General features: G+C 39.6%; 2 protein-coding genes across 8 annotated transcripts in view; both read left to right on the top strand.

Annotated features, from left to right (window-relative positions):
- The window catches only part of LOC140535610 (uncharacterized), a 68,656-nt gene extending 54,247 nt beyond the window's left edge, over nucleotides 1–14,409 (top strand). Inside the window, exons 51-62 of the mRNA XM_072657007.1 lie at nucleotides 245–334; nucleotides 1,673–1,735; nucleotides 1,961–2,023; nucleotides 5,507–5,569; nucleotides 5,795–5,857; nucleotides 6,284–6,346; nucleotides 6,572–6,634; nucleotides 8,168–8,230; nucleotides 8,456–8,518; nucleotides 10,597–10,638; nucleotides 10,735–10,764; nucleotides 13,724–14,409. Coding sequence (XP_072513108.1) covers nucleotides 245–334; nucleotides 1,673–1,735; nucleotides 1,961–2,023; nucleotides 5,507–5,569; nucleotides 5,795–5,857; nucleotides 6,284–6,346; nucleotides 6,572–6,634; nucleotides 8,168–8,230; nucleotides 8,456–8,518; nucleotides 10,597–10,638; nucleotides 10,735–10,764; nucleotides 13,724–14,283 — 1,226 coding nt within the window. The 3' untranslated portion in view covers nucleotides 14,284–14,409. The remainder of the gene's footprint in view (nucleotides 1–244; nucleotides 335–1,672; nucleotides 1,736–1,960; nucleotides 2,024–5,506; nucleotides 5,570–5,794; nucleotides 5,858–6,283; nucleotides 6,347–6,571; nucleotides 6,635–8,167; nucleotides 8,231–8,455; nucleotides 8,519–10,596; nucleotides 10,639–10,734; nucleotides 10,765–13,723) is intronic.
- A 3,686-nt stretch (nucleotides 14,410–18,095) lies between these two features.
- LOC140536217 (uncharacterized) lies at nucleotides 18,096–27,203 on the top strand. 7 transcript variants are annotated; one of them, XM_072657931.1, is made up of 5 exons: nucleotides 20,063–20,596; nucleotides 20,812–20,895; nucleotides 23,877–24,139; nucleotides 24,216–24,675; nucleotides 25,851–27,203. In XM_072657931.1, the coding sequence occupies exons 3-5, from the start codon at nucleotides 23,945–23,947 to the stop codon at nucleotides 26,948–26,950; spliced, it is 1,755 nt and encodes a 584-aa protein (XP_072514032.1). In that variant the 5' UTR covers nucleotides 20,063–20,596; nucleotides 20,812–20,895; nucleotides 23,877–23,944; the 3' UTR covers nucleotides 26,951–27,203. The 7 variants fall into 7 exon arrangements, with proteins under 7 accessions (XP_072514029.1, XP_072514032.1, XP_072514034.1 ...); XM_072657933.1 differs by having other exon boundaries at nucleotides 20,812–21,065; nucleotides 23,902–24,139; XM_072657930.1 differs by having other exon boundaries at nucleotides 20,812–21,065.
- The last annotated feature ends 534 nt before the right edge of the window (nucleotides 27,204–27,737 follow it).

The raw sequence follows: 27,737 nt of genomic DNA, 5'->3' as shown, positions 1-27,737 counted from the left end.
TGATTCAGTGATTCAGTTAGTTTAGTGTAGACAGGGTTGCTATGGAAACAAGAGAAGATCCAAACTGGAACCAGTTTAATGAAGTAAAATATCCAGGTTATATTTTAGCCCACGCTAGTGTGTGCCTCACTCTCCCCTACGTTTCTTACTTTTCATCTTTTAAAACCTCTCCCTCACTCTTTCATGATGCTGGTGCTGATGTTAACGCCTCAGGGATTCTGATTGGTTCTGTTCTCTGCTGCAGTTCTACGATTGGCTGATTTGGGGCAGCAGCTGAAAGAAGCTACAAGTGCTCAGGACAGCATTAGAACAAAAGCAGATCAACAAATCAAAGGTAGAGTCATTCCATTACATCCTGACCCTAATCATCTGTAGTACTGTCCTGTGTTTCTTTTTAATACTGGTGTAGTGTCCTGTAATAAATTATAGTGGTGTATAATACTGGTGTAGTGTCCTGTAGTATACTATAGTGGTGTATATTACTGGTATAGTGTCCTGTAGTAAACTATAGTGGTGTATAATACTGGTGTAGTGTCCTGTAATAAACTATAGTGGTGTATAATACTGGTGTAGTGTCCTGTAGTAAAATATAGTGGTGTATAATACTGGTGTAGTGTCCTGTAGTAAAATATAGTGGTGTATAATACTGGTGTAGTGTCCTGTAATAAACTATAGTAATGTTTAATACTGGTGTAGTGTCCTGTAATAAACTATAGTAATGTTCAATACTGGTGTAGTGTCCTGTAGTAAACTATAGTAATGTATAATACTGGTGTAGTGTCCTGTAATAAACTATAGTAATGTTTAATACTGGTGTAGTGTCCTGTAGTAAACTATAGTGGTGTATAATACTGGTGTAGTGTCCTGTAGTAAACTATAGTAATGTATAATACTGGTGTAGTGTCCTGTAATAAACTATAGTAATGTTTAATACTGGTGTAGCATCCTGTAGTAAACTATAGTGGTGTATAATACTGGTCTAGTGTCCTGTAGTAAACTATAGTGGTGTATAATACTGGTGTAGTGTCCTGTAGTAAACTATAGTAATGTATAATACTGGTATAGTGTCCTGTAATAAACTATAGTAATGTTTAATACTGGTATAGTGTCCTGCAGTAAACTATAGTGGTGTGTAATACTGGTATAGTGTCCTGTAGTAAACTATAGTGGTGTGTAATACTGGTGTAGTGTCCTGTAGTAAACTATAGTGATGTGTAATACTGGTGTAGTGTCCTGTAGTAAACTATAGTGGTGTATAATACTGGTGTAGTGTCCTGTAGTAAACTATAGTGGTGTGTAATACTGGTGTAGTGTCCTGTAGTAAACTATAGTGGTGTATAATACTGGTGTAGTGTCCTGTAGTAAACTATAGTGGTGTGTAATATTGGTGTAGTGTCCTGTAGTAAACTATAGTGGTGTATAATACTGGTGTAGTGTCCTGTAGTAAACTATAGTGATGTTTAATACTGGTGTAGTGTCCTGTAGTAAACTATAGTGGTGTATAATACTGGTGTAGTGTCCTGTAGTAAACTATAGTGATGTATAATACTGGTGTAGTGTCTTGTAGTAAAGTACAGTAATGCATGTATTAGCTATACTCTGTATTGCAGTAATATAGTAACTGTGTATATTATCTTTAAGGTTCTTTGTTTGTTATTTATCTGAATTCTAGATCTTAAATCTCAACTGAAGATCAAAGAGGATGAGGTTTCAGATCTGAAGAAGAGTAAAGCAGGTAAGATCTTCATATACCTGATGATAATCCACCAGTGAGCTCTCAGGTTTGGGAGGGTTAGAAGGTTCATGAAGTGTTGCTAAAGGTTTAAACTTCAATAACTTGTTAGGTGCATTAGCCTTGTATCTCCTGCGCTCATTGCTGGGATATAAGCTTACTTTTTCTGTAAACTATTTTAAATATGTAGCTTCTGTGACCAAACTACTGCTTTAATCTTCCACACAGATCTTCAAGAGGAAGTGAAGAAGAAGGACAAGGATGATTCACAGCTGAAAAAAAATAATGCAGGTACAACAGTATTTCTTCTTATTATTATTTTATATATACAATAGTGATGTATAATATTGGTGTAGTGTCCGGTAGTAAAATATATTGATGTTTATTGCTGGTGTAGTGTCCTGTAGTAAACTATAGTGATGTATAATACTGGTGTAGTGTCCTGTAGTAAACTATAGTAATGTTCAATACTGGTGTAGTGTCCTGTAGTAAACTATAGTGGTGTATAATACTGGTGTAGTGTCCTGTAATAAACCGTAGTAATGTTTAATACTGGTGTAGTGTCCTGTAGTAAACCATAGTGATGTATAATACTGGTGTAGTGTCCTGTAGTAAACTATAGTGATGTATAATACTGGTGTAGTGTCCTGTAGTAAACTACAGGACACTACTGTCGTAAACTATAGTGATGTATAATACTGGTGTAGTGTCCTGTAGTAAACTATAGTGGTGTATAATACTGGTGTAGTGTCCTGTAGTAAACTATAGTGCTGTATAATACTGGTATAGTGTCCTGTAGTAACATACAGTCATGTATAATACTGGTGTAGTGTCCTTTAGTAAACTACAGTCATGTATAATACTGGTGTAGTGTCCTGTCGTAAACTATAGTGATGTATAATACTGGTGTAGTGTCCTGTAGTAAACTATAGTGGTGTATAATACTGGTATAGTGTCCTGTAGTAAACTATAGTGGTGTGTAATACTGGTGTAGTGTCCTGTAGTAAATGATAGTGCTGTATAATACTGGTGTAGTGTCCTGTAGTAAACTATAGTGGTGTTTAATACTGGTGTAGTGTCCTGTAGTAAACGATAGTGCTGTATAATACTGGTGTAGTGTCCTGTAGTAAACGATAGTGCTGTATAATTCTGGTTTAGTGTCCTGTAGTAAACTGTAGTGATGTATAATACTGGTGTAGTGTCCTGTAGTAAACGATAGTAATCTATAATTCTGGTGAAGTGTCGTTTAGTAAACTATAGTGATGTTTAATACTGGTGTAGTGTCCTGTAGTAAACTATAGTGATGTATAATACTGGTGTAGTATCCTGTAGTGAACTATAGTGGTGTATAATACTGGTGTAGTGTCCTTTAGTAAACTATAGTGGTGTATAATACTGGTATAGTGTCCTATAGTAAACTACAGTCATGTATAATACTGGTGTAGTGTCCTGTAGTAAACTATAGTGGTGTATAATACTGGTATAGTGTCCTGTAGTAAACTACAGTCATGTATAATACTGGTGTAGTGTCCTGTCGTAAACTATAGTGATGTATAATACTGGTGTAGTGTCCTGTAGTAAACTATAGTGGTGTATAATACTGGTGTAGTGTCCTGTAGTAAACTATAGTGCTGTATAATACTGGTATAGTGTCCTGTAGTAACATACAGTCATGTATAATACTGGTGTAGTGTCCTTTAGTAAACTACAGTCATGTATAATACTGGTGTAGTGTCCTGTCGTAAACTATAGTGATGTATAATACTGGTGTAGTGTCCTGTAGTAAACTATAGTGGTGTATAATACTGGTATAGTGTCCTGTAGTAAACTACAGTCATGTATAATACTGGTGTAGTGTCCTTTAGTAAACTATAGTGATGTATAATACTGGTGTAGTGTCCTTTAGTAAACTATAGTGATGTTTAATACTGGTGTAGTGTCCTGTAGTAAACTATAGTGATGTATAATACTGGTGTAGTGTCCTGTAGTAAACTATAGTGATGTTTAATACTGGTGTAGTGTCCTGTGGTAAACGATAGTGCTGTATAATACTGATGTTGTGTCCTGTAGTAAACTGTAGCGATGTATAATACTGGTGTAGTGTCCTGTAGTAAACGATAGTGATCTATAATACTGTTGAAGTGTCGTTTAGTAAACTATAGTAATGTTCCATACTGGTGTAGTATCCTGTAGTAAACTATAGTGATGTTTAATACTGGTGTAGTGTCCTGTAGTAAACTATAGTGATGTATAGTACTGGTGTAGTGTCCTGTAGTAAACTATAGTGATGTATAATACTGGTGTAGTGTCCTGTAGTAAACTATAGTAATGTTCCATACTGGTGTAGTGTCCTGTAGTAAACTATAGTGCTGTATAATTCGGGTGTAGTGTCCTGTAGTAAACTATAGTGATGTTTAATACTGGTGTAGTGTCCTGTAGTAACGTATAGTGATGTATAATACTGGTGTAGTATCCTGTAGTGAACTATAGTGATGTTTAATACTGGTGTAGTGTCCTGTAGTAAACGATAGTGCTGTATAATACTGGTGTAGTGTCCTGTAGTAAACGATAGTGCTGTATAATTCTGGTGTAGTGTCCTGTAGTAAACTGTAGTGATGTATAATACTGGTGTAGTGTCCTGTAGTAAACGATAGTAATCTATAATACTGGTGAAGTGTCGTTTAGTAAACTATAGTGATGTTTAATACTGGTGGAGTGTCCTGTAGTAAACTATAGTGATGTATAATACTGGTGTAGTATCCTGTAGTGAACTATAGTGGTGTATAATACTGGTGTAGTGTCCTTTAATAAACTATAGTGGTGTATAATACTGGTATAGTGTCCTGTAGTAAATTACAGTCATGTATAATACTGGTGTAGTGTCCTGTAGTAAACTATAGTGGTGTATAATACTGGTATAGTGTCCTGTAGTAAATTACATTCATGTATAATACTGGTGTAGTGTCCTGTCGTAAACTATAGTGATGTATAATACTGGTGTAGTGTCCTGTATTAAACTATAGTGGTGTATAATACTGATGTAGTGTCCTGTAGTAAACTATAGTAATGTTCCATACTGGTGTAGTGTCCTGTAGTAAACTATAGTAATGTTCCATACTGGTGTAGTGTCCTGTAGTAAACTATAGTGGTGTATAATACTGGTGTAGTGTCCTGTAATAAACTATAGTAATGTTTAATACTGGTGTAGCATCCTGTAGTAAACTATAGTGGTGTATAATACTGGTGTAGCATCCTGTAGTAAACTATAGTGGTATATAATACTGGTCTAGTGTCCTGTAGTAAACTATAGTGGTGTATAATACTGGCGTAGTGTCCTGTAGTAAACTATAGTGATGTGTAATACTGGTGTAGTGTCCTGTAATAAACTATAGTAATGTTTAATACTGGTGTAGCATCCTGTAGTAAACTATAGTGGTGTATAATACTGGTGTAGCATCCTGTAGTAAACTATAGTGGTGTATAATACTGGTATAGTGTCCTGTAGTAAACTATAGTGGTGTGTAATACTTATGTAGTGCCCTGTAGTAAACTATAGTGGTGTATTATACTGGTGTAGTGTCCTGTAGTGAACTATAGTGGTGTATAATACTGGTGTAGTGTCCTGTAGTAAACTATAGTGATGTATAATACTGGTGTAGTGTCTTGTAGTAAAGTACAGTAATGCATGTATTAGCTATACTCTGTATTGCAGTAATATAGTAACTGTGTATATTATCTTTAAGGTTCTTTGTTTGTTATTTATCTGAATTCTAGATCTTAAATCTCAACTGAAGATCAAAGAGGATGAGGTTTCAGATCTGAAGAAGAGTAAAGCAGGTAAGATCTTCATATACCTGATGATAATCCACCAGTGAGCTCTCAGGTTTGGGAGGGTTAGAAGGTTCATGAAGTGTTGCTAAAGGTTTAAACTTCAATAACTTGTTAGGTGCATTAGCCTTGTATCTCCTGCGCTCATTGCTGGGATATAAGCTTACTTTTTCTGTAAACTATTTTAAATATGTAGCTTCTGTGACCAAACTATTGCTTTAATCTTCCACACAGATCTTCAAGAGGAACTGAAGAAGCAGGACAAGGATGTTTCACAGCTGAAAAATAATAATGCAGGTACAACAGTATTTCTTCTTATTATTATTTTATATATACAATAGTGATGTATAATATTGGTGTAGTGTCCTGTAGTAAACTATAGTGATGTTTAATACTGGTGTAGTGTCCTGTAGTAAAATATATTGATGTTTATTGCTGGTGTAGTGTCCTGTAGTAAACTATAGTAGTGTATAATACCGGTGTAGTGTCCTGTACTAAACTATAGTGGTGTATAATACTGGTGTAGTGTCCTGTAGTAAACTATAGTGATGTATAATACTGGTGTAGTGTCCTGTAGTAAACCATAGTGATGTATAATACTGGTGTAGTGTCCTGTAGTAAAGTACAGTAATGCATGTATTAGCTATACTCTGTATTGCAGTAACATAGTAACTGTGTATATTATCTTTAAGGTTCTTTGTTTGTTATTTATCTGAATTCTAGATCTTAAATCTCAACTGAAGATCAAAGAGGATGAGGTTTCAGATCTGAAGAAGAGTAAAGCAGGTAAGATCTTCATATACCTGATGATAATCCACCAGTGAGCTCTCAGGTTTGGGAGGGTTAGAAGGTTCATGAAGTGTTGCTAAAGGTTTAAACTTCAATAACTTGTTAGGTGCATTAGCCTTGTATCTCCTGCGCTCATTGCTGGGATATAAGCTTACTTTTTCTGTAAACTATTTTAAATATGTAGCTTCTGTGACCAAACTACTGCTTTAATCTTCCACACAGATCTTCAAGAGGAAGTGAAGAAGAAGGACAAGGATGTTTCACAGCTGAAAAATAATAATGCAGGTACAACAGTATTTCTTCTTATTATTATTTTATATATAAAATAGTGATGTATAATACCGGTGTAGTGTCCTGTAGTAAACTATAGTGGTGTATAATACTGATGTAGTGTCCTGTAGTAAACTATAGTAATGTTCAATACTGGTGTAGTGTCCTGTAGTAAACTATAGTGATGTTTAATACTGGTGTAGTGTCCTGTAGTAAACTATAGTGATGTTTAATACTGGTGTAGTGTCCTGTAGTAAACTATAGTAATGTTCAATACTGGTGTAGTGTCCTGTAGTAAACAATGGTGATGTTTAATACTGGTGTAGTGTCCTGTAGTAAACGATAGTGATGTTTAATACTGGTGTAGTGTCCTGTAGTAAACGATAGTGCTGTATAATACTGGTGTAGTGTCCTGTAGTAAACGATAGTGCTGTATAATACTCGTGTAGTGTCCTGTAGTAAACTGTAGTGATGTATAATACTGGTGTAGTGTCCTGTAGTAAACGATAGTGATCTATAATACTGGTGAAGTGTCGTTTAGTAAACTATAGTGATGTTTAATACTGGTGTAGTGTCCTGTAGTGAACTATAGTGGTGTATAATACTGGTGTAGTGTCCTTTAGTAAACTATAGTGGTGTATAATACTGGTGTAGTGTCCTGTAGTAACCTATAGTGATGTATAATACTGGTGTAGTGTCCTGTACTAAACTATAGTGGTGTGTAATATTGGTGTAGTGTCCTGTAGTAAACTATAGTGATGTTTAATACTGGTGTAGTGTCCTGTAGTAAACTATAGTGATGTTTAATACTGGTGTAGTGTCCTGTAGTAAACAATGGTGATGTTCAATACTGGTGTAGTGTCCTGTAGTAAACAATGGTGATGTTTAATACTGGTGTAGTGTCCTGTAGTAAATGATAGTGATGTTTAATACTGGTGTAGTGTCCTGTAGTAAACGATAGTGCTGTATAATACTGGTGTAGTGTCCTGTAGTAAACGATAGTGCTGTATAATACTCGTGTAGTGTCCTGTAGTAAACTGTAGTGATGTATAATACTGGTGTAGTGTCCTGTAGTAAACTACAGTGATGTATAATACTGGTGTAGTGTCCTGTAGTAAACGATAGTGATCTATAATACTGGTGAAGTGTCGTTTAGTAAACTATAGTGATGTTTAACACTGGTGTAGTGTCCTGTAGTGAACTATAGTGGTGTATAATACTGGTGTAGTGTCCTTTAGTAAACTATAGTGGTGTATAATACTGGTGTAGTGTCCTGTAGTAACCTATAGTGGTGTATAATACTGGTGTAGTGTCCTGTACTAAACTATAGTGGTGTGTAATATTGGTGTAGTGTCCTGTAGTAAACTATAGTGGTGTATAATACTGGTGTAGTGTCCTGTAGTAAACCATAGTAATGTATAATACTTGTGTAGTGTCCTGTAGTAAAGTACAGTAATGCATGTATTAGCTATACTCTGTATTGCAGTAATATAGTAACTGTGTGAATTATCTTTAAGGTTCTTTGTTTGTTATTTATCTGAATTCTAGATCTTAAATCTCAACTGAAGATCAAAGAGGATGAGGTTTCAGATCTGAAGAAGAGTAAAGCAGGTAAGATCTTCATATACCTGATGATAATCCACCAGTGAGCTCTCAGGTTTGGGAGGGTTAGAAGGTTCATGAAGTGTTGCTAAAGGTTTAAACTTCAATAACTTGTTAGGTGCATTAGCCTTGTATCTCCTGCGCTCATTGCTGGGATATAAGCTTACTTTTTCTGTAAACTATTTTAAATATGTAGCTTCTGTGACCAAACTACTGCTTTAATCTTCCACACAGATCTTCAAGAGGAACTGAAGAAGAAGGACAATGATGTTTCACAGCTAAAAAAAAATAATGCAGGTACAACAGTATTTCTTCTTATTATTATTTTATATATACAATAGTGATGTATAATATTGGTGTAGTGTCCTGTAGTAAACTATAGTGATGTTTAATACTGGTGTAGTGTCCTGTAGTAAAATATATTGATGTTTATTGCTGGTGTAGTGTCCTGTAGTAAAGTATAGTAGTGTATAATACCGGTGTAGTGTCCTGTAGTAAACTATAGTGATGTGTAATAATGGTGTAGTGTCCTGTAGTAAACTATAGTGGTGTATAATACTGATGTAGTGTCCTGTAGTAAACTATAGTGGTGTATAATACTGGTGTAGCGTCCTGTAGTAAACTATAGTGGTGTATAATACTGGTGTAGCGTCCTGTAGTAAACTATAGTGGTGTATAATACTGATGTAGTGTCCTGTAGTAAACTATAATAGTGTATAATACTGGTGTAGTGTCCTGTAGTAAACTATAGTGGTGTATAATACTGGTGTAGTGTCCTATAGTGGTGTATAATACTGGTGTAGTGTCCTGTAGTAAACTATAGTGGTGTATAATACTGGTGTAGTGTCCTATAGTGATGTATAATACTGGTGTAGTGTCCTGTAGTAAACTATAGTGGTGTATAATACTGGTGTAGTGTCCTGTAGTAAACTATAGTGGTGTATAATACTGGTGTAGTGTCCTGTAGTAAACTATAGTGATGTAAAATACTGGTGTAGTGCCCTGTAGTAAACTATAGTGGTGTGTAATACTGGTGTAGTGTCCTGTAGTAAACTATAGTGATGTAAAATACTGGTGTAGTGCCCTGTAGTAAACTATAGTGGTGTGTAATAGTGGTGTAGTGTCCTGTGGTAAACTATAGTGGTGTATAATACTGGTGTAGTGTCCTGTAGTAAACTATAGTGGTGTATAATACTGGTGTAGTGTCCTGTAGTAAACTATAGTGGTGTATAATACTGGTGTAGTGTCCTGTAGTAAACTATAGTGATGTAAAATACTGGTGTAGTGCCCTGTAGTAAACTATAGTGGTGTGTAATACTGGTGTAGTGTCCTATAGTGGTGTATAATACTGGTGTAGTGTCCTGTAGTGAACTATAGTGCTGTATAATACTGGTGTAGTGTCCTGTAGTAAACTATAGTGATGTATAATACTGGTGTAGTGTCCTGTAGTAAACTATAGTGGTGTATAATACTGGTGTAGTGTCCTGTAGTAAACTATAGTGGTGTGTAATACTGGTGTAGTGTCCAGTAGTAAACTATAGTGATCTATAATACTGGTGTAGTGTCCTGTAGTAAACTATAGTGGTGTGTAATACTGGTGTAGTGTCCAGTAGTAAACTATAGTGGTGTATAATACTGGTGTAGTGTCCTGTAGTAAACTATAGTGGTGTATAATACTGGTGTAGTGTCCTGTAGTAAACTATAGTGGTGTGTAATACTGGTGTAGTGTCCTGTAGTAAACTATAGTGATGTATAATACTGGTGTAGTGTCCTGTAGTAAACTATAGTGATCTATAATACTGGTGTAGTGTCCTGTAGTAAACTATAGTGGTGTGTAATACTGGTGTAGTGTCCAGTAGTAAACTATAGTGGTGTATAATACTGGTGTACTGTCCTGTAGTAAACTATAGTGATGTATAATACTGGTGTAGTGTCCTGTAGTAAACTATAGTGGTGTGTAATACTGGTGTAGTGTCCTGTAGTAAACTATAGTGATGTATAATACTGGTGTAGTGTCCTGTAGTAAACTATAGTGGTGTGTAATACTGGTGTAGTGTCCTGTAGTAAACTATAGTGGTGTGTAATACTGGTGTAGTGTCCTGTAGTAAACTATAGTGATGTATAATACTGGTGTAGTGTCCTGTAGTAAACTATAGTGGTGTGTAATACTGGTGTAGTGTCCTGTAGTAAACTATAGTGGTGTGTAATACTGGTGTAGTGTCCTGTAGTAAACTATAGTAATGTTTAATACTGGTGTAGTGTCCTGTAGTAAACTATAGTGGTGTGTAATACTGGTGTAGTGTCCTGTTGTGAACTATAGTGATGTTTAATTCTGTGGATGGAGATCTTTAGTCTCTGTGTTCTCTTGGTTGTAGCTTTGCAGAGTGAAAATCAGAAGGTTAAGGAGTTATTAACAGGTAAGAGGGTTCATTTCCTCAGCTTTTTAAATCTGATCTGCTTCAGGAAAAGTTTCAAATAATCCAACCCATACTTTTTTGTTTTAATGTAAACAGAGTGCAAGAGTGAGACTCATTTCACTGTGGGTAAGACTGCAATCACTTTATTACTATACATAATCTCTTCTATAGTAGATCTGTCATGATCCACTGGGTCTGACAATGATGGGAGGACACTCGCAGGGGATGGACCGAAGCGAGGAGTTTACTGATAACAATAAATCATAAACAAAACAGAAATGCAGCAACGATTACTAGGGATAACGAAGAACTAAACAAAACCGTGACAAACAATACTGGACAAACAGAAGAACACAGCTGGGGCTGGTGAGGCACTAGGGCAGTGTTAGCTGCCGGGGCTGAGCCAGTACCGCTACTCAGAAACATAAACCTCCAAGCCGAGCCTGGGAAAGCTATGAACTAGGACATAAAGAGTAGCACTAGTCAGGAGCATTAAACTTACTAGACTTGAGAGCGTGAGGAGTCAGCCGTCAAACCTAGACGACTGATCCGGTCCAACAGTGAGGAGAGCTAACTGCTGAAACGAGCTGGAGAGTCGCTCACTCCTGGAGCTCCAGGACCCCAGCTCGCTGAACCCATGAAGCTTGGCGAGAGATCGCCGCAGACCTGCAGTAGCTCCCTAATGGACCCTGGGACGAGTCCTCTGTACGAGGATGCACTCTACAGACTAGACCGATGAATCCTGAGTCTCTACTGTTAACTGAATGACCAGGGTGCATGCAGTGCACTAAGAGTAACCCTCGGCCCCCGGCAGCTGACACTAGCCCTCCTTAAATACCCCAGCCCACAGGTGTAACACATTAACCAAACCAAGAATAGTCACATGACAAACTAAACCAGAAACCAAAACGGCGACGATGTCTAAACATGACATGATTAATTAACATATAGTTCATTTTCGCCTGTGAGACACGGCCCGGGACCGCCTTTGAGGCGGGCGTGGCTACGCGGGCGCGACAAGATCATTTATTAGTAGATTTATTTTTCCCCCTATAAATTATTTTAGTACTATTTTTAATTTAGTTTTTTGCTTTTAATAATTTGAAAATACATAATGTTTCTTAATATTCATAAATAATTAAGGCTAAAATTTCTAAATCTAATCTAAAAATTACAATTTTATTGCAAAACTATCAAACAAAATGATAAGAACTCGTTATCTTGTTACACACTGGAATTTGCACTTTTCTCATAAATCTAAATATATCATCGCTGTCACTCCAAAACCTTGTATCTCCAGAACAGCAGTTTTACAGAAGGACGAACAATCTTTCTGACCTTTCAATGGAATCAGAGTAGAAGATTTCATTCAGAGTCATGTTGGAGCGTTTCTATTGGTCCGTTCATCCAGAAATTCTGACACAGTATAAAGCACAAATGTCAGTCATGTCATAAAGTACAAAATGATATACAATGTTTTTGTGTGACAGCAGTGATATATATATATAACTATATATAGTTATATATATATATATTCATATATTCATATTTATGATTATTTATGTTTGATGTAGTCAATGTAGTCGATCAGCAAAAACATGCTTGTGGTCATGTAGTTTATTCATGTAACTTTAACCCTAGATTACCATAAAACTTACACCAATCTGCCATAACATTAAAACCACTACCAGCTGAAGTGTAGTACAGTGATCTGGGTCCAGTGTCTCCTGTCTGTCGAGGGGTGGATCTACATATCAGTCAGTGAGTAAACAATCAGATCTTGAAGGTGATGAAGCAGGAAAAATGGACAAGCGTAAGAATCTGAGACACTTTGACAAGAACTGAGATGTTCTAGATAATAAATTAATTAATTAATTAATATTATTAATATTATAAATAATAATAAAAAGATGTTCTAGATAATAAAGGCTGTGATGTTCTAGATAATGACTGGGTCAGAACATCTCCAGAACATCAGCAAGCAGGTCTTGTGGGGTGTTCCTCCTGGTATGCAGTGGTCAGTACCTACCAGAAGTGCTGCAAGGAAGGACAACCAGTGAACTGGCGACGGGGTAATGGGTGCCAAAGGCCTCACTGATGCTCATGAAGGCCCCGCCCACCTCACACATTACAGGATTTAAAGGATCTGCTGCTAACGTTAGTCTTGGTGCCAGAGACCACAGCAGGACACCTTCAGAGGTCTTGTGGAGTCCATGCCTCGGTAGGTCAGAGCTGTTGAGGCAGTACAAGGGGGACCTACTCAATATTAGGCAGGTGGTTTTAATGTTATGGCTTTTTAAAAAATTAATCAAATTTGACAAACAAGGAGAAAAATCGAACTTATCTTGATCATCCTTCAAACATCAGACCCTGCTGATCAGCTACATTTGAAAAATTTAGGAAAACTGAGTAAATCTGATTTTGCAACAATTGCTAATTTTTGTCCCGTTTTCTGGATGTTTTCTTTGTCCTGTCTTTTGGACATATTCATTGTCCTGTCTTCTGGATGTTTTCTTTCTCTTGTCTTCTGGACATTTTCTTTGTCCTGTCTTCTGGATGTTTTCTTTGTCCTGTCTTTTGGACATTTTCTTTGTCCTGTTTTCTGGATGTTTTCTTTGTCTTGTCTTCTGGATGTTTTCTTTGTCCTGTCTTTTGGACATTTTCTTTGTCCTGTCTTCTGGATGTTTTCTTTGTCTTGTCTTCTGAATGTTTTCTTTGTCCTGTCTTTTGGACATTTTTTTTTGTCCTGTCTTCTGGATGTTTTCTTTGTCTTGTCTTCTGGATGTTTTCTTTGTCCTGTCTACTGGATGTTTTCTTCGTCTTGTCTACTGGATATTTTTTTGTCCTGTCCTCTGGACATTTTCTTTGTCCTGTCTTTTGGACATATTCATTGTCCTGTCTTCTGGATGTTTTCTTTCTCTTGTCTTCTGGATGTTTTCTTTCTCTTGTCTTCTGGATGTTTTCTTTGTCTTGTCTTCTGGATGTTTTCTTTGTCTTGTTATCTGGACGTTGTCTTTGTCCTGTTTTCTTGATGTTCTCTTTGTCCTATCTTGTGGACATTGTCTTTGTCTTATGTTCTGGTCAGTTTCTCCGGAGTTGGACCCGAACACAGCACACCGCCGGCTCCTCCTGTCCGGAAAAGGAAAGGTAGTGAAGGGGTCTCAGTTCGCCCGGCTTGTTTCGACCAATCCGGAGCGATACGATTTCGCCTTGGCGGCTGTGGCTAAAACGGGCTACGATTCTGGGAAGCCCTACTGGGAGGTTGACGTGGACATCCGGACCTGTTTTGTGGTGGGCGTGGCCAAAGAATCAGCTCAGAGAAAAGGCAATTTAGTGTACGGGCCCAAAAACGGCTACTGGGGGATCCTCAGGAGGAAGGACGGGCAGTACCAGGTCTTCAATGACAAGCCCATTCCTCTTAACCTGTCGACGCCCCCGACCGTGATCGGGGTTCTCCTGGATTTCAATAAGGGCAATATAGTCTTCTATAATGCCAAAACCAAAACACCCATCTACACCTACCAAAACAACGCCTTCACAGAGAAACTGTACCCGTACATAGAGACGTGCACAGATCAGGACAAGAGTGAACCCCCAATTGTCATATCCGATGTTGATTCCACCCTGCAGCACAAGAAAAGATAAGCTTCGCCCTGGATCTGCTCTGAAACCCAAAGCTTTGTAAACCAGCTCTCTGAACGTCCTCTCAGAGTGTCTGGAGCCCTTCGCATCTGTCAGTTACTTTCTGAAATAAACTCAAGCAGTGAACAAGCGGACAATGTGGGTCATTTCTGTATATATAAATATATATAGAATTATATAGAATTAAACACAATATGTAATATTTCACAATTAAAAAGTGCAGCAAAGTTACAACAAGCCAAGTCTTATATAGTCTGGATATAGACACAGTGGCTATGATCACTTATAACCCATCACAAGATATTATATATACTGAGTATTATATGAAGAACACACAGACTACAGCTGAGTTTGTGGTCAGTATGGTCAATGATAAACACTCAGAGCTGGTTTAGCTGAATCTGCCCGGATACCACTGAGAGAGCCATCCTGATTGGACAATTGTCTGCCTAGGGAGTCCTATTGTCCTATCTGAGGCTCAGTACATATATATATATATATATACTGAGCCTCAGATAGGACAATATATACTGTATATACTGTGAACACTATTTATATAAGTAAGTGAACAGTACAGTTCAGAAGAATCTATAGTAAACATGTTTTGACCACTTACTTAATTATTATAATATAAATAAATAAATAAATAACAAATGTGTCTACAAAACAACAGACTGCCATTCAGATGCTGAGATCTGACGTGTAGGTCCTGCTAAAATCCCTCCAAAATCTCCATCATTAAATTCAGGTTTTTATATTTCATTCTTTGTGGTTACTTTACACCTTATTATTGTACTGAATTATTAGTCAAACACTGCTGGAACTTCATTTCATACAGTTTTCATCTGCTACAATTATTTAAGTTCAAAGAAATTTTTGTTAATTAAGAATTTGAAATCTGAATGAATATAATTTATTTAGGTTTATTTAGTATTGCTGCCCACAGCTACGATCATTAATATCAGTGTGATCATTAATATCAGCCCTGTGAGCATTAATATCAGTGTGATCATTAATATCAGTGTGATCATTAATATCAGCCCTGTGAGCATTAATATCAGTGTAATCATTAATATCAGTGTGATCATTAATATCAGCCCTGTGAGCATTAATATCAGTGTGATCATTAATATCAGTGTAATCATTAATATCAGCCCTGTGATCATTAATATCAGTGTGATCATTAATATCAGCCCTGTGATCATTAATATCAGTGTGATCATTAATATCAGTGTAATCATTAATATCAGCCCTGTGATCATTAATATCAGTGTGATCATTAATATCAGGCCTGTGCGCATTAATATCAGTGTGATCATTAATATCAGTGTGATCATTAATATCAGCCCTGTGATCATTAATATCAGTGTGATCATTAATATCAGTGTGATCATTAATATCAGTTTGAGCATTAATATCAGTGTGATCATTAATATCAGGCCTGTGATCATTAATATCAGTGTGAGCATTAATATCAGTGTGATCATTAATATCAGTTTGAGCATTAATATCAGTGTGATCATTAATATCAGTGTGATCATTAATATCAGTTTGAGCATTAATATCAGTGTGATCATTAATATCAGGCCTGTGATCATTAATATCAGTGTGAGCATTAATATCAGTGTGAGCATTAATATCAGTGTGAGCATTAATATAAGTGTGATCATTAATATCAGTGTGATCATTAATATCAGCCCTGTGAGCATTAATATCAGGCCTGTGATCATTAATATCAGTGTGAGCATTAATATCAGTGTGATCATTAATATCAGTGTGAGCATTAATATAAGTGTGAGCATTAATATCAGTGTGATCATTAATATCAGCCCTGTGAGCATTAATATCAGGCCTGTGATCATTAATATCAGTGTGAGCATTAATATAAGTGTGAGCATTAATATCAGTGTGAGCATTAATATCAGTGTGATCATTAATATCAGCCCTGTGAGCATTAATATCAGGCCTGTGAGCATTAATATCAGTGTGAGCATTAATATAAGTGTGATCATTAATATCAGTGTGATCATTAATATCAGCCCTGTGAGCATTAATATCAGGCCTGTGATCATTAATATCAGTGTGATCATTAATATCAGTGTGAGCATTAATATCAGTGTGATCATTAATGTCAGCCCTGTGATCATTAATATCAGTGTGAGCATTAATATCAGTGTGATCATTAATATCAGCCCTGTGATCATTAATATCAGTGTGATCATTAATATCAGGCCTGTGAGCATTAATATCAGTGTGATCATTAATATCAGGCCTGTGAGCATTAATATCAGTGTGATCATTAATATCAGTGTGAGCATTAATATCAGTGTGATCATTAATATCAGGCCTGTGAGCATTAATATCAGTGTGATCATTAATATCAGTGTAATCATTAATATCAGTGTGATCATTAATATCAGTGTGAGCATTAATATCAGCCCTGTGATCATTAATATCAGTGTGATCATTAATATCAGCCCTGTGATCATTAATATCAGTGTGAGCATTAATATCAGTGTGATCATTAATATCAGTGTGATCATTAATATCAGTGTGAGCATTAATATCAGTGTGATCATTAATATCAGTGTGAGCATTAATATCAGTGTGATCATTAATATCAGGCCTGTGAGCATTAATATCAGTGTGATCATTAATATCAGGCCTGTGAGCATTAATATCAGTGTGATCATTAATATCAGTGTGATCATTAATATCAGTGTGAGCATTAATATCAGCCCTGTGAGCATTAATATCAGTGTGAGCATTAATATCAGTGTGATCATTAATATCAGTGTGAGCATTAATATCAGTGTGAGCATTAATATCAGCCCTGTGAGCATTAATATCAGTGTGATCATTAATATCAGCCCTGTGATCATTAATATCAGTTTGATCATTAATATCAGTGTGATCATTAATATCAGGCCTGTGAGCATTAATATCAGTGTGAGCATTAATATCAGTGTGATCATTAATATCAGCCCTGTGATCATTAATATCAGTGTGATCATTAATATCAGGCCTGTGAGCATTAATATCAGTGTGATCATTAATATCAGTGTGATCATTAATATCAGTGTAATCATTAATATCAGTGTGAGCATTAATATCAGTGTGATCATTAATATCAGTGTAATCATTAATATCAGTGTGAGCATTAATATCAGTGTGATCATTAATATCAGCCCTGTGATCATTAATATCAGTGTGATCATTAATATCAGTGTAATCATTAATATCAGTGTGATCATTAATATCAGTGTGAGCATTAATATCAGCCCTGTGAGCATTAATATCAGTGTGATCATTAATATCAGTGTGATCATTAATATCAGTGTAATCATTAATATCAGTGTGAGCATTAATATCAGTGTGATCATTAATATCAGTGTAATCATTAATATCAGTGTGAGCATTAATATCAGTGTGATCATTAATATCAGCCCTGTGATCATTAATATCAGTGTGATCATTAATATCAGTGTGATCATTAATATCAGTGTAATCATTAATATCAGTGTGAGCATTAATATCAGTGTGATCATTAATATCAGCCCTGTGATCATTAATATCAGTGTGATCATTAATATCAGTGTAATCATTAATATCAGTGTAATCATTAATATCAGTGTGATCATTAATATCAGTGTAATCATTAATATCAGTGTGATCATTAATATCAGTGTGAGCATTAATATCAGTGTGATCATTAATATCAGTGTGATTATTAATATCAGTGTGATCATTAATATCAGTGTGGGTCGAACTTTTATTTTGAAATATGTCGCTGACGGCAGCAGAGGTCGGTCCTGTTTGGTGGCTGGATTCACGCTGCTGTGTAGCGAAAACAGCACCAAAACAACCCGAAGAAAATGAAAGTAAATAAATGAAAATAATCAAATCAGCCTGAGATCAAAGCGGAGAGGGCGGGGCAGAGCTTCATCTTCAGGGTAATGATCAGCCTCTACTCTCAGCCCAGTTCGGTCCAATCACAGTGTCTGATCACCCCCTGGCTGTGGCTTCAGCTGATGGTGTGGTGATGGTTCAGCGGCTGGGCTGCTGGGCTGCTGGACTGCTGGACTGCTGAGCTTCTGGACTTCTGGGCTGCTGGACTGCTGGACTGCTGGACTGCTGAGCTTCTGGACTTCTGGGCTGCTGGACTGCTGAGCTTCTGAGCTGCTGAGCTTCTGGACTGCTGAGCTTCTGGACTGCTGAGCTTCTGAGCTGCTGAGCTTCTGGACTGCTGAGCTTCTGGACTTCTGGGCTGCTGGACTGCTGAGCTTCTGAGCTGCTGAGCTTCTGGACTGCTGAGCTTCTGGACTGCTGAGCTTCTGAGCTGCTGAGCTTCTGGACTGCTGAGCTTCTGGACTGCTGAGCTTCTGAGCTGCTGAGCTTCTGGACTGCTGAGCTTCTGAGCTGCTGAGCTGCTGAGCTTCTGAGCTGCTGAGCTTCTGAGCTTCTGAGCTGCTGAGCTGCTGAGCTTCTGAGCTGCTGAGCTTCTGAGCTGCTGAGCTTCTGGACTGCTGAGCTGCTGAGCTTCTGGACTTCTGGAGTGCTGGGCTGCTGGACTGCTGAGCTTCTGAGCTGCTGAGCTTCTGAGCTGCTGAGCTTCTGGACTGCTGAGCTTCTGAGCTGCTGAGCTGCTGAGCTTCTGAGCTGCTGAGCTTCTGAGCTTCTGAGCTGCTGAGCTGCTGAGCTTCTGAGCTGCTGAGCTTCTGAGCTTCTGAGCTGCTGAGCTGCTGAGCTGCTGAGCTTCTGAGCTGCTGAGCTTCTGAGCTGCTGAGCTTCTGAGCTGCTGAGCTTCTGGACTGCTGAGCTGCTGAGCTTCTGGACTTCTGGAGTGCTGGGCTGCTGGACTGCTGAGCTTCTGGACTGCTGAGCTTCTGGACTTCTGGACTGCTGGGCTGCTGAGCTTCTGGACTTCTGGACTGCTGGGCTGCTGGGCTGCTGGACTGCTGAGCTTCTGAGCTGCTGAGCTTCTGGACTTCTGGAGTGCTGGGCTGCTGGACTGCTGAGCTTCTGGACTGCTGAGCTTCTGGACTTCTGGACTGCTGGGCTGCTGAGCTGCTGAGCTTCTGAGCTGCTGAGCTTCTGAGCTGCTGAGCTGCTGAGCTTCTGAGCTGCTGAGCTTCTGAGCTGCTGAGCTTCTGAGCTGCTGAGCTTCTGGACTGCTGAGCTGCTGAGCTTCTGGACTTCTGGAGTGCTGGGCTGCTGGACTGCTGAGCTTCTGGACTGCTGAGCTTCTGGACTTCTGGACTGCTGGGCTGCTGAGCTTCTGGACTTCTGGACTGCTGGGCTGCTGGGCTGCTGGACTGCTGAGCTTCTGAGCTGCTGAGCTTCTGGACTTCTGGAGTGCTGGGCTGCTGGACTGCTGAGCTTCTGGACTGCTGAGCTTCTGGACTTCTGGACTGCTGGGCTGCTGGACTGCTGGGCTGCTGGACTGCTGAGCTTCTGGACTGCTGGGCTGCTGGACTGCTGGGCTGCTGGACTGCTGAGCTTCTGGACTTCTGGACTGCTGAGCTTCTGGACTTCTGGACTGCTGGGCTGCTGGACTGCTGGACTGCTGAGCTTCTGGACTTCTGGACTGCTGGGCTGCTGGGCTGCTGGACTGCTGAGCTTCTGGACTTCTGGACTGCTGGGCTGCTGGACTGCTGAGCTTCTGGACTTCTGGACTGCTGGGCTGCTGGGCTGCTGGACTGCTGAGCTTCTGGACTTCTGGACTGCTGGGCTGCTGGACTGCTGGACTGCTGAGCTTCTGGACTTCTGGACTGCTGGACTGCTGAGCTTCTGAACTGCTGGGCTGCTGGACTGCTGAGCTTCTGGACTTCTGGACTGCTGAGCTTCTGGACTGCTGGACTGCTGGACTTCTGAGCTTCTGGACTTCTGGACTGCTGAGCTTCTGGACTTCTGAGCTGCTGGGCTGCTGGACTGCTGAGCTTCTGGACTGCTGAGCTTCTGAGCTGCTGGGCTGCTGGACCGCTGAGCTTCTGGGCTGCTGGACTGCTGAGCTTCTGGACTTCTGGACTGCTGAGCTTCTGGACTGCTGGACTGCTGGACTTCTGAGCTTCTGGACTTCTGGGCTGCTGGACTGCTGGGCTTTTGGGCTGCGGGACTGCTGGGCTGCTGGACTTCTGGGCTGCTGGACTGCTGGGCTGCTGGACTGCTGGACTGCTGAGCTGCTGGAATGCTGGTCATTTGGGCTGCTGGGCTTTTGGGCTTTTGGGCTGCTGGACTGCTGGGCTTTATTTTCAGAAGGTATCTGACAAAGTTAAAGCGATCTGATTGGATAAAAGAAGAAGAATGGGTTTTAAAGGTCATCTGTTTTTTAATTAGTTTTTTGATTGGATCTAAATTTTAAAGTTCAGTTTATTTGTCTCACACAGTCAAACCCAGAACAACTAGGAGTGAAACGCTTTGATCTAATGTATAATAAAATAAATATACAAATGTAATTAATTCAACTAATATTTATACAAATCAAATATCATCACGGTCACGCAGGAATCCTGTATCTCCATTTCTCCACAGTGTGAATCTGCAGTTCTTCTTTATTCTGTGTCAGAAGTTCAGGATGAATGGACCAGTAGAAACGCTCCAGCGCTTCCACTGAAGGTTCAGAAGGTTCTTCCTCCTCCTGTAAAGCTGCTGCTATTCTGGAGATATGGGTTTTTTGCAGGACAGCGATGATGTGTGCTACTGAATTCCTAACTGTTGGACTTGGATCATCCAGTCCAGACTTTATACAGGACCAAAGCTTGGTGTCCAGGTTGCTTAGTCTTCAGGTAATAATGGAAACAGTGAAAGACCGCCCTACAACCAGCCCACCGCTCAAAGCCCAGTCTCCCCCGTCTCACACCAGAGCTTCACCTCCATCTCCACTGAATTACTGATGGAGCCTGGGTGTGGTTAGGGTGGGGAGAGGTGATATTGTTAGGTATGGGTGTTGAGGGTGAATGGGTATAGATGGGTACATATATGGGTATGGTCATTGATTGGTATGGATATTGATGGGTATCAATAATATGGTTATTGATGGGGATTGATATGGTGTCGATGGTATGGTTATTGATGGGGATTGATATGGGTATCAATGGTATGGTTATTGATGGGGATTGATATGGTATTGATGGTATGGTTGTTGATGGGGATTGATATGGTGTCGATGGTATGGTTATTGATGGGGATTGATATGGGTATCAATGGTATGGTTATTGATGGGGATTGATATGGTATTGATGGTATGGTTGTTGATGGGGATTGATATGGTGTCGATGGTATGGTTATTGATGGGATTGATATGGTATTGATGGTATGGTTATTGATTGGGATTGATATGGGTATTGATGGTATGGTTATTGATGAGGATTGATATGGGTATTGATGGTATGGTTGTTGATTGGGATTGATATGGGTATTGATGGTATGGTTATTGATTGGGATTGATATGGGTATTGATGGTATGGTTATTGATTGGGATTGATATGGGTATTGATGGTATGGTTATTGATGAGGATTGATATGGTATTGAAGGTATGGTTGTTGGTGGGGATTGATATGGGTGTTGATGGTATGGTTATTGATGGGGATTGATATGGTATTGATGGTATGGTTATTAATGGGGATTGATATGGTATTGATGGTATGGTTGTTGGTGGGGATTGATATGGGTATTGATGGTATGGTTATTAATGGGGATTGATATGGTATTGATGGTATGGTTGTTGGTGGGGATTAATATGGGTGTTGATGGTATGGTTGTTGATGGGGATTGATATGGTATTGATGGTATGGTTGTTGATGGGGATTGATATGGTATTGATGGTATGGTTTTTGATGAGGATTGATATGGGTATCAATAATATGGTTATTGATGGGTATTGATATGGGTATTGATGGTATGGTTATTGATGGAGATTGATATGGGTATTGATGGTATGGTTATTAATGGGGATTGATATGGTATTGATGGTATGGTTGTTAATGGGGATTGATATGGGTATCGATGGTATGGTTATTGATGGGGATTGATATGGTATGGTTGTTGGTGGGGATTGATATGGGTGTTGATGGTATGGTTGTTGATGGGGATTGATATGGGTATTGATGGTATGGTTATTAATGGGGATTGATATGGTATTGATGGTATGGTTGTTGGTGGGGATTGATATGGTATTGATGGTATGGTTGTTAATGGGGATTGATATGGGTATCAATGGTATGGTTATTGATGGTGATTGATATGGTATGGTTGTTGGTGGGGATTGATATGGGTGTTGATGGTATGGTTGTTGATGGGGATTGATATGGTATTGATGGTATGGTTGTTAATGGGGATTGATATGGGTATCGATGGTATGGTTATTGATGGGGATTGATATGGTATGGTTGTTGGTGGGGATTGATATGGGTGTTGATGGTATGGTTGTTGATGGGGATTGATATGGTATTGATGGTATGGTTGTTGATGGGGATTGATATGGGCATCGATGGTATGGTTGTTGATGGGGATTGATATGGTATCGATGGTATGGTTGTTGATGGGGATTGATATGGGTATCAATAATATGTTTATTGATGGGGATTGATATGGGTATTGATGGTATGGTTATTGATGGGGATTGATATGGTATTGATTGTATGGTTGTTAATGGGGATTGATATGGGTATTGATGGTATGGTTGTTGATGGGGATTGATATGGTATTGATGGTATGGTTGTTAATGGGGATTGAGATGGTATTGATGGTATGGTTGTTGATGGGGATTGATATGGGTATTGATGGTATGATTATTGATCGGGATTGATATGGTATTGATGGTATGGTTATTAATGGGGATTGATATGGTATTGATGGTATGGTTATTAATGGGGATTGATATGGTATTGATGGTATGGTTGTTGATTGGGATTGATATGGGTGTCGATGGTATGGTTATTGATTGGGATTGATATGGGTGTCGATGGTATGGTTGTTGATGGGGATTGATATGGGTGTCGATGGTATGGTTATTGATGGGGATTTATATGGGTATCGATGGTATGGTTATTGATGGGGATTGATATGGGTATCGATGGTATGGTTGTTGATGGGGATTGATAGGGGTGTCGATGGTATGGTTGTTGATAGGGATTGATAGGGGTGTCGATGGTATGGTTGTTGATGGGGATTGATATGGTGTCGATGGTATGGTTGTTGATGGGGTTTGATATGGTGTCGATGGTATGGTTGTTGATGGGGATTGATATGGGTATCAATGGTATGGTTATTGATGGGGATTGATATGGGTATTGATGGTATGGTTATTGATGGGGATTGATATGGGTATTGATGGTATGGTTATTGATGGGGATTGATATGGGTGTTGATGGTATGGTTATTGATGGAGATTGATATGGGTATTGATGGTATGGTTTTTGATGAGGATGTATAGGCATTGTATGAATGAAGGTGTTGAGAGAATGGATGAAGACTTTCTTCACTGATTTAATTAACTGATTTGTTTAATTAATTAATTAATTAATTAATTAATTAATTAATTTGTAAATGTATTGTTATTCGTTTTATGTGGATTGGATCTGACTCTTTCGCCCAGCCTCTGAGTCAGGAACCTCATACAGTCTCCAGGTGCTTCACTTCTGAAGATAGCCAGCACAGTGTGGAATGGAGGGCAGCTGTGTGGAGGATGGAGGTGTTGTAGTGGAGCTCCACCTGTTGTACGACTCTGAAGCCTCCTGCACAAAGTCTGTAGGAACTGATCTCTCCATGGAGGACATTGGAAACCTACAAGCAGAGGTGAGAGAGCTGAGAGAGGCCATCACCTCCCTGGAGCAGCAGGCAGAGGAACGTTCTAAAAAGGTTTGTGGGTTTTTATGGTTTTATTTAATAGATGAGTTTTATAACTGAGTATTCCTTCTGCTCTCATCAACATCAGTCTTCTGCATGCTCCTGTGTCTCTCAGGACCACAGACCCGGTTTGTGTTCTGCCTGTAAAGCTAAACTGAACCAGGCAGAGATACAGAACCACTCAGAACTCCACCAGAACACACTGCAGGACATGGAGGAGGGAGTGTATTCTGTGTGTAGTGCTAAACCTCCATCTGTATCCGCACTGGACTGTGTGAATGACCGTGAGAGCCAGAACACACTGCAGAGTGTAGAGGAGGAGGAAGAGGAGGAGGAGGAGGACAGGGGCAGCCTTTCTCTGCAGAGCTACACTGACCCCAAACTCACCGCCCCCAAACCCTCTAACTCCAACCCTACAGAGCTGCAGCACACACTGGCCACTGTGGTGAAGGTGTGCTCAGTGAGGCTGGAGGACTGCAGGAGAGCTCCAGAGCTGGAGGAACACCAAACAGCAGAGTGGGAACCAGTAGGGAAGAGTGGAGATGATGGTGAGTGTAGATTAATACACTCTCACTTTAAAATAGTGTATCACCTGCTCCTGTGTTGCCTGAATGGGAATTCCACTAACAATCATGGAATGATGATGATGATGAAGAAGAAGGTAAAATAGTGGAGAATCTGAACTAATGCTGTTCTCTTTAGGGACTACTTTCTGTAGCTGCACTACACCCTGCAGCATGTATCCCTCCACCATTTTAATGATCTGGTTCTAAAAGCAGGTTCTAGAGCCGAGCTCTTCTCAGAACTCTGGTAGAACCGTGTCTCAGGCATCAGGCAGCGTCTTCATCACCATTAGGTGAAGAACTTTCTGTGAGGAGCTTTTACTAGAGCTTCAGACATCTGATTCCCTTCACCTCCACTGTAGAACCACAGCTCTGACTGGGGGAGGTTATCTAGAACCTCTACTGTAGAACCACAGCTCTGACTGGGGGAGCTTATCTAGAACCAAACCACCCTGAATTTCTTAGCAATAAAGTTTTGTCCCAGCCTGAAAGTAAGAATTTCTGCCAAAATTTTTAATACTGTTCTTCAAACAAATTTATTTGTGTAGCTTTTTACAGCTGTTGTTGCCACAAAGCAGCTTTACACAATCAGTAATTAGTAAAAGACAAGAAATTAATAAAAAGACATGAAAAGACATGAAAAATCAAAGACATATATTATTGTATTTTATTTATTACTATGATATTGTATTACTGTTGGTTTTAAGCTACATTTTAACTGAACATGCATTTAAATAAATCTACATTTTTAACTGAAAAACTTAATAATAATATTGTATATTATTTTTTGTTTTTATTTATTTACTATGGTTTTTCTGTTGGTTTTAAACTATGTATTTTATTTTTAGCTGAAAATGCATTTTAAATATCTTAATTTTAGTGATATAATATATAGTAATAATAAATGCATAGATGAAAATATAAAGTTAAGAGAGTGAGTAATAAAGGAAAACATTTTCATCAAAAAATCATAAAAGTTAAAACCAAAAATCATCTTTAAAACATTAAAATTATTAGAAGGTATTTGATATCTTTTCTATTTTATTTTCTATATTTTTACGTTGATGAGTTTTATTTATTGACATTGGATTTAGCAGATTTAGAGGCTGGACTAAGTGCAGTATTCCCATGTTTTCAGCACTTTCTCCTTCCTCTTTTAGGTGTTGGCTCTTGTGACGACGACAGCTGGTCACCTTGGTCTGAAGATCGTGGAGGAAAGAACCGTAGCCGCGCCAAACAGCCGAACCGGAGCAACAGGGCAGGTTCAGGGCCGTTGGCCGGCCTTCAGGTTGAGAAGGTGGCCGGCGGTGGAAAGCAGAAGCCGCTCTCCTGCTCCCTGTGTGAGAAGAGCTTCCATAGCCAGAAGAACCTTAATCTGCACATGAAGAGGCACAAGGAGGAGAAGGACTTCCTCTGCGAGGTGTGCAGCAAGGGGTTCGTCACCCTGTCGGAGCTGAAGAAGCACATGCTGAGGCACACGGGAGAGGGCAGGTTCACCTGCTCCATCTGTGGGAAGAACTTCCTCAATTATTCCACGCTCAGCGTTCACTCGAGAACCCACAGCGGGGAAAGGCCTTTCAGCTGCGAGGAGTGCGGGAAGAGCTACAAGGCTAAGGGGGCTCTCGTGGTGCACCAGAGGCTGCACACGGGGGAGCGTCCGTTCCGGTGCTCCTACTGCAGCATGGCCTTCGCTCACGGGACGGGCCGGAAGAAGCACGAGCGCACCCACACCAAGGAGAAGCGGTTCCAGTGCTCCTACTGCGAGAGGAGGTTCCCTGAGCGAGATGCTCTGAAGGCACACGAGAGGGTTCACACCGACCAGCGGCCGTACCAGTGCTCCCACTGCGGGAAGGGTTTCAAACAGCGCAGCCAGAAGCTGTGTCACGAGAGAATACACACCGGAGAGAAGCCGTACCTCTGCGCAGACTGCGGGAAGAGGTTCTCCGATCAGACGCATTTTAACGAGCACAAGAGAATACACACCGGCGAGCGGCCGTACTGCTGCCCCACCTGCAGGAAGAGTTTCAGTAAAAAGGTCACTCTTCACCAACACGTGAAGACACACACCGGAGAAAGGCCGTACAAGTGCTCAGATTGTGAGAAGACTTTCGCTAGGCCCTGCGTTCTGAAAACCCACCAGAGAATTCATACTGGCGAAAAGCCCTACCAGTGCCCCATCTGCAGGGAAGCGTTCGCTTTTTTAAGTTCTCTGAACAAACATAGACTAAAACACTCTGTGGACGTTCCTCTACACCAGTGAGCCAAAACCTCATGACCACCCACAGATGACTGGGCCAGCGGAGTGTCTCCTAAACGGGCCACTGGCGGTGGCAGACTGGTCTGAATGCCCATGCTGACCCCTGTCCACCGTCACAAGGTGGTCTGGTCTGACGAGGTTTCTTCTCCATCACATGGATGACAGCTCCTTAGGTTTATTGGCTTTTATGGTGCTTCGTTTGAAGTTGTGGCTTTGTTGTAACTGGTTTGTGGAAATAAAGGATGCTGTAAGTGGGTCTGTGGCCTGTTTCTAATCCTGATTATAAAAATGTGAATTTGGGAAGCCAAGATCTCCAGGAATGTGATTTCCAGACACAAAAACAGGCATGTGTGAATGCTCTGAAGAGCCCACAGAAGGATAATTCAACAATATCAAATAGCCTTCGGCAGGGGAATGTCTCCAAACTTCATATTAGATGCGGGTAATTGTAGATTTAGCCATTTTAATGTGCTACCACCACCAGCTTCTCACTTTGCATGAGGAAGATGACAGAGATGTGATATGGCTACATTAGTTGTAGCTGTTTAGGCGTGCAGGGGTGGTGTTGATGATTCTTTGCTAAAAGCATTGAAATAGTTTAAAGTATGGTCATCCTTTCTGTGTTGTCTTCATGTTCAAACAACACAAACCATCGTTTTGCTGTTAATGTCTTTAGGTAATGACCATTCTAACCTGCTCAATTCTAGGGGCAGTTGGTAAGGCCATAACACCACATAACACAAAACATAACATAACATTTCCTTTCCCACATAACAAAATCCTTAACTGT

Source organism: Salminus brasiliensis, chromosome 15 (assembly GCF_030463535.1).
Source record: "Salminus brasiliensis chromosome 15, fSalBra1.hap2, whole genome shotgun sequence".
In the NCBI taxonomy this organism is placed as follows: domain Eukaryota; kingdom Metazoa; phylum Chordata; class Actinopteri; order Characiformes; family Bryconidae; genus Salminus; species Salminus brasiliensis.
This window is presented reverse-complemented; position numbering and strand designations above follow the sequence as displayed.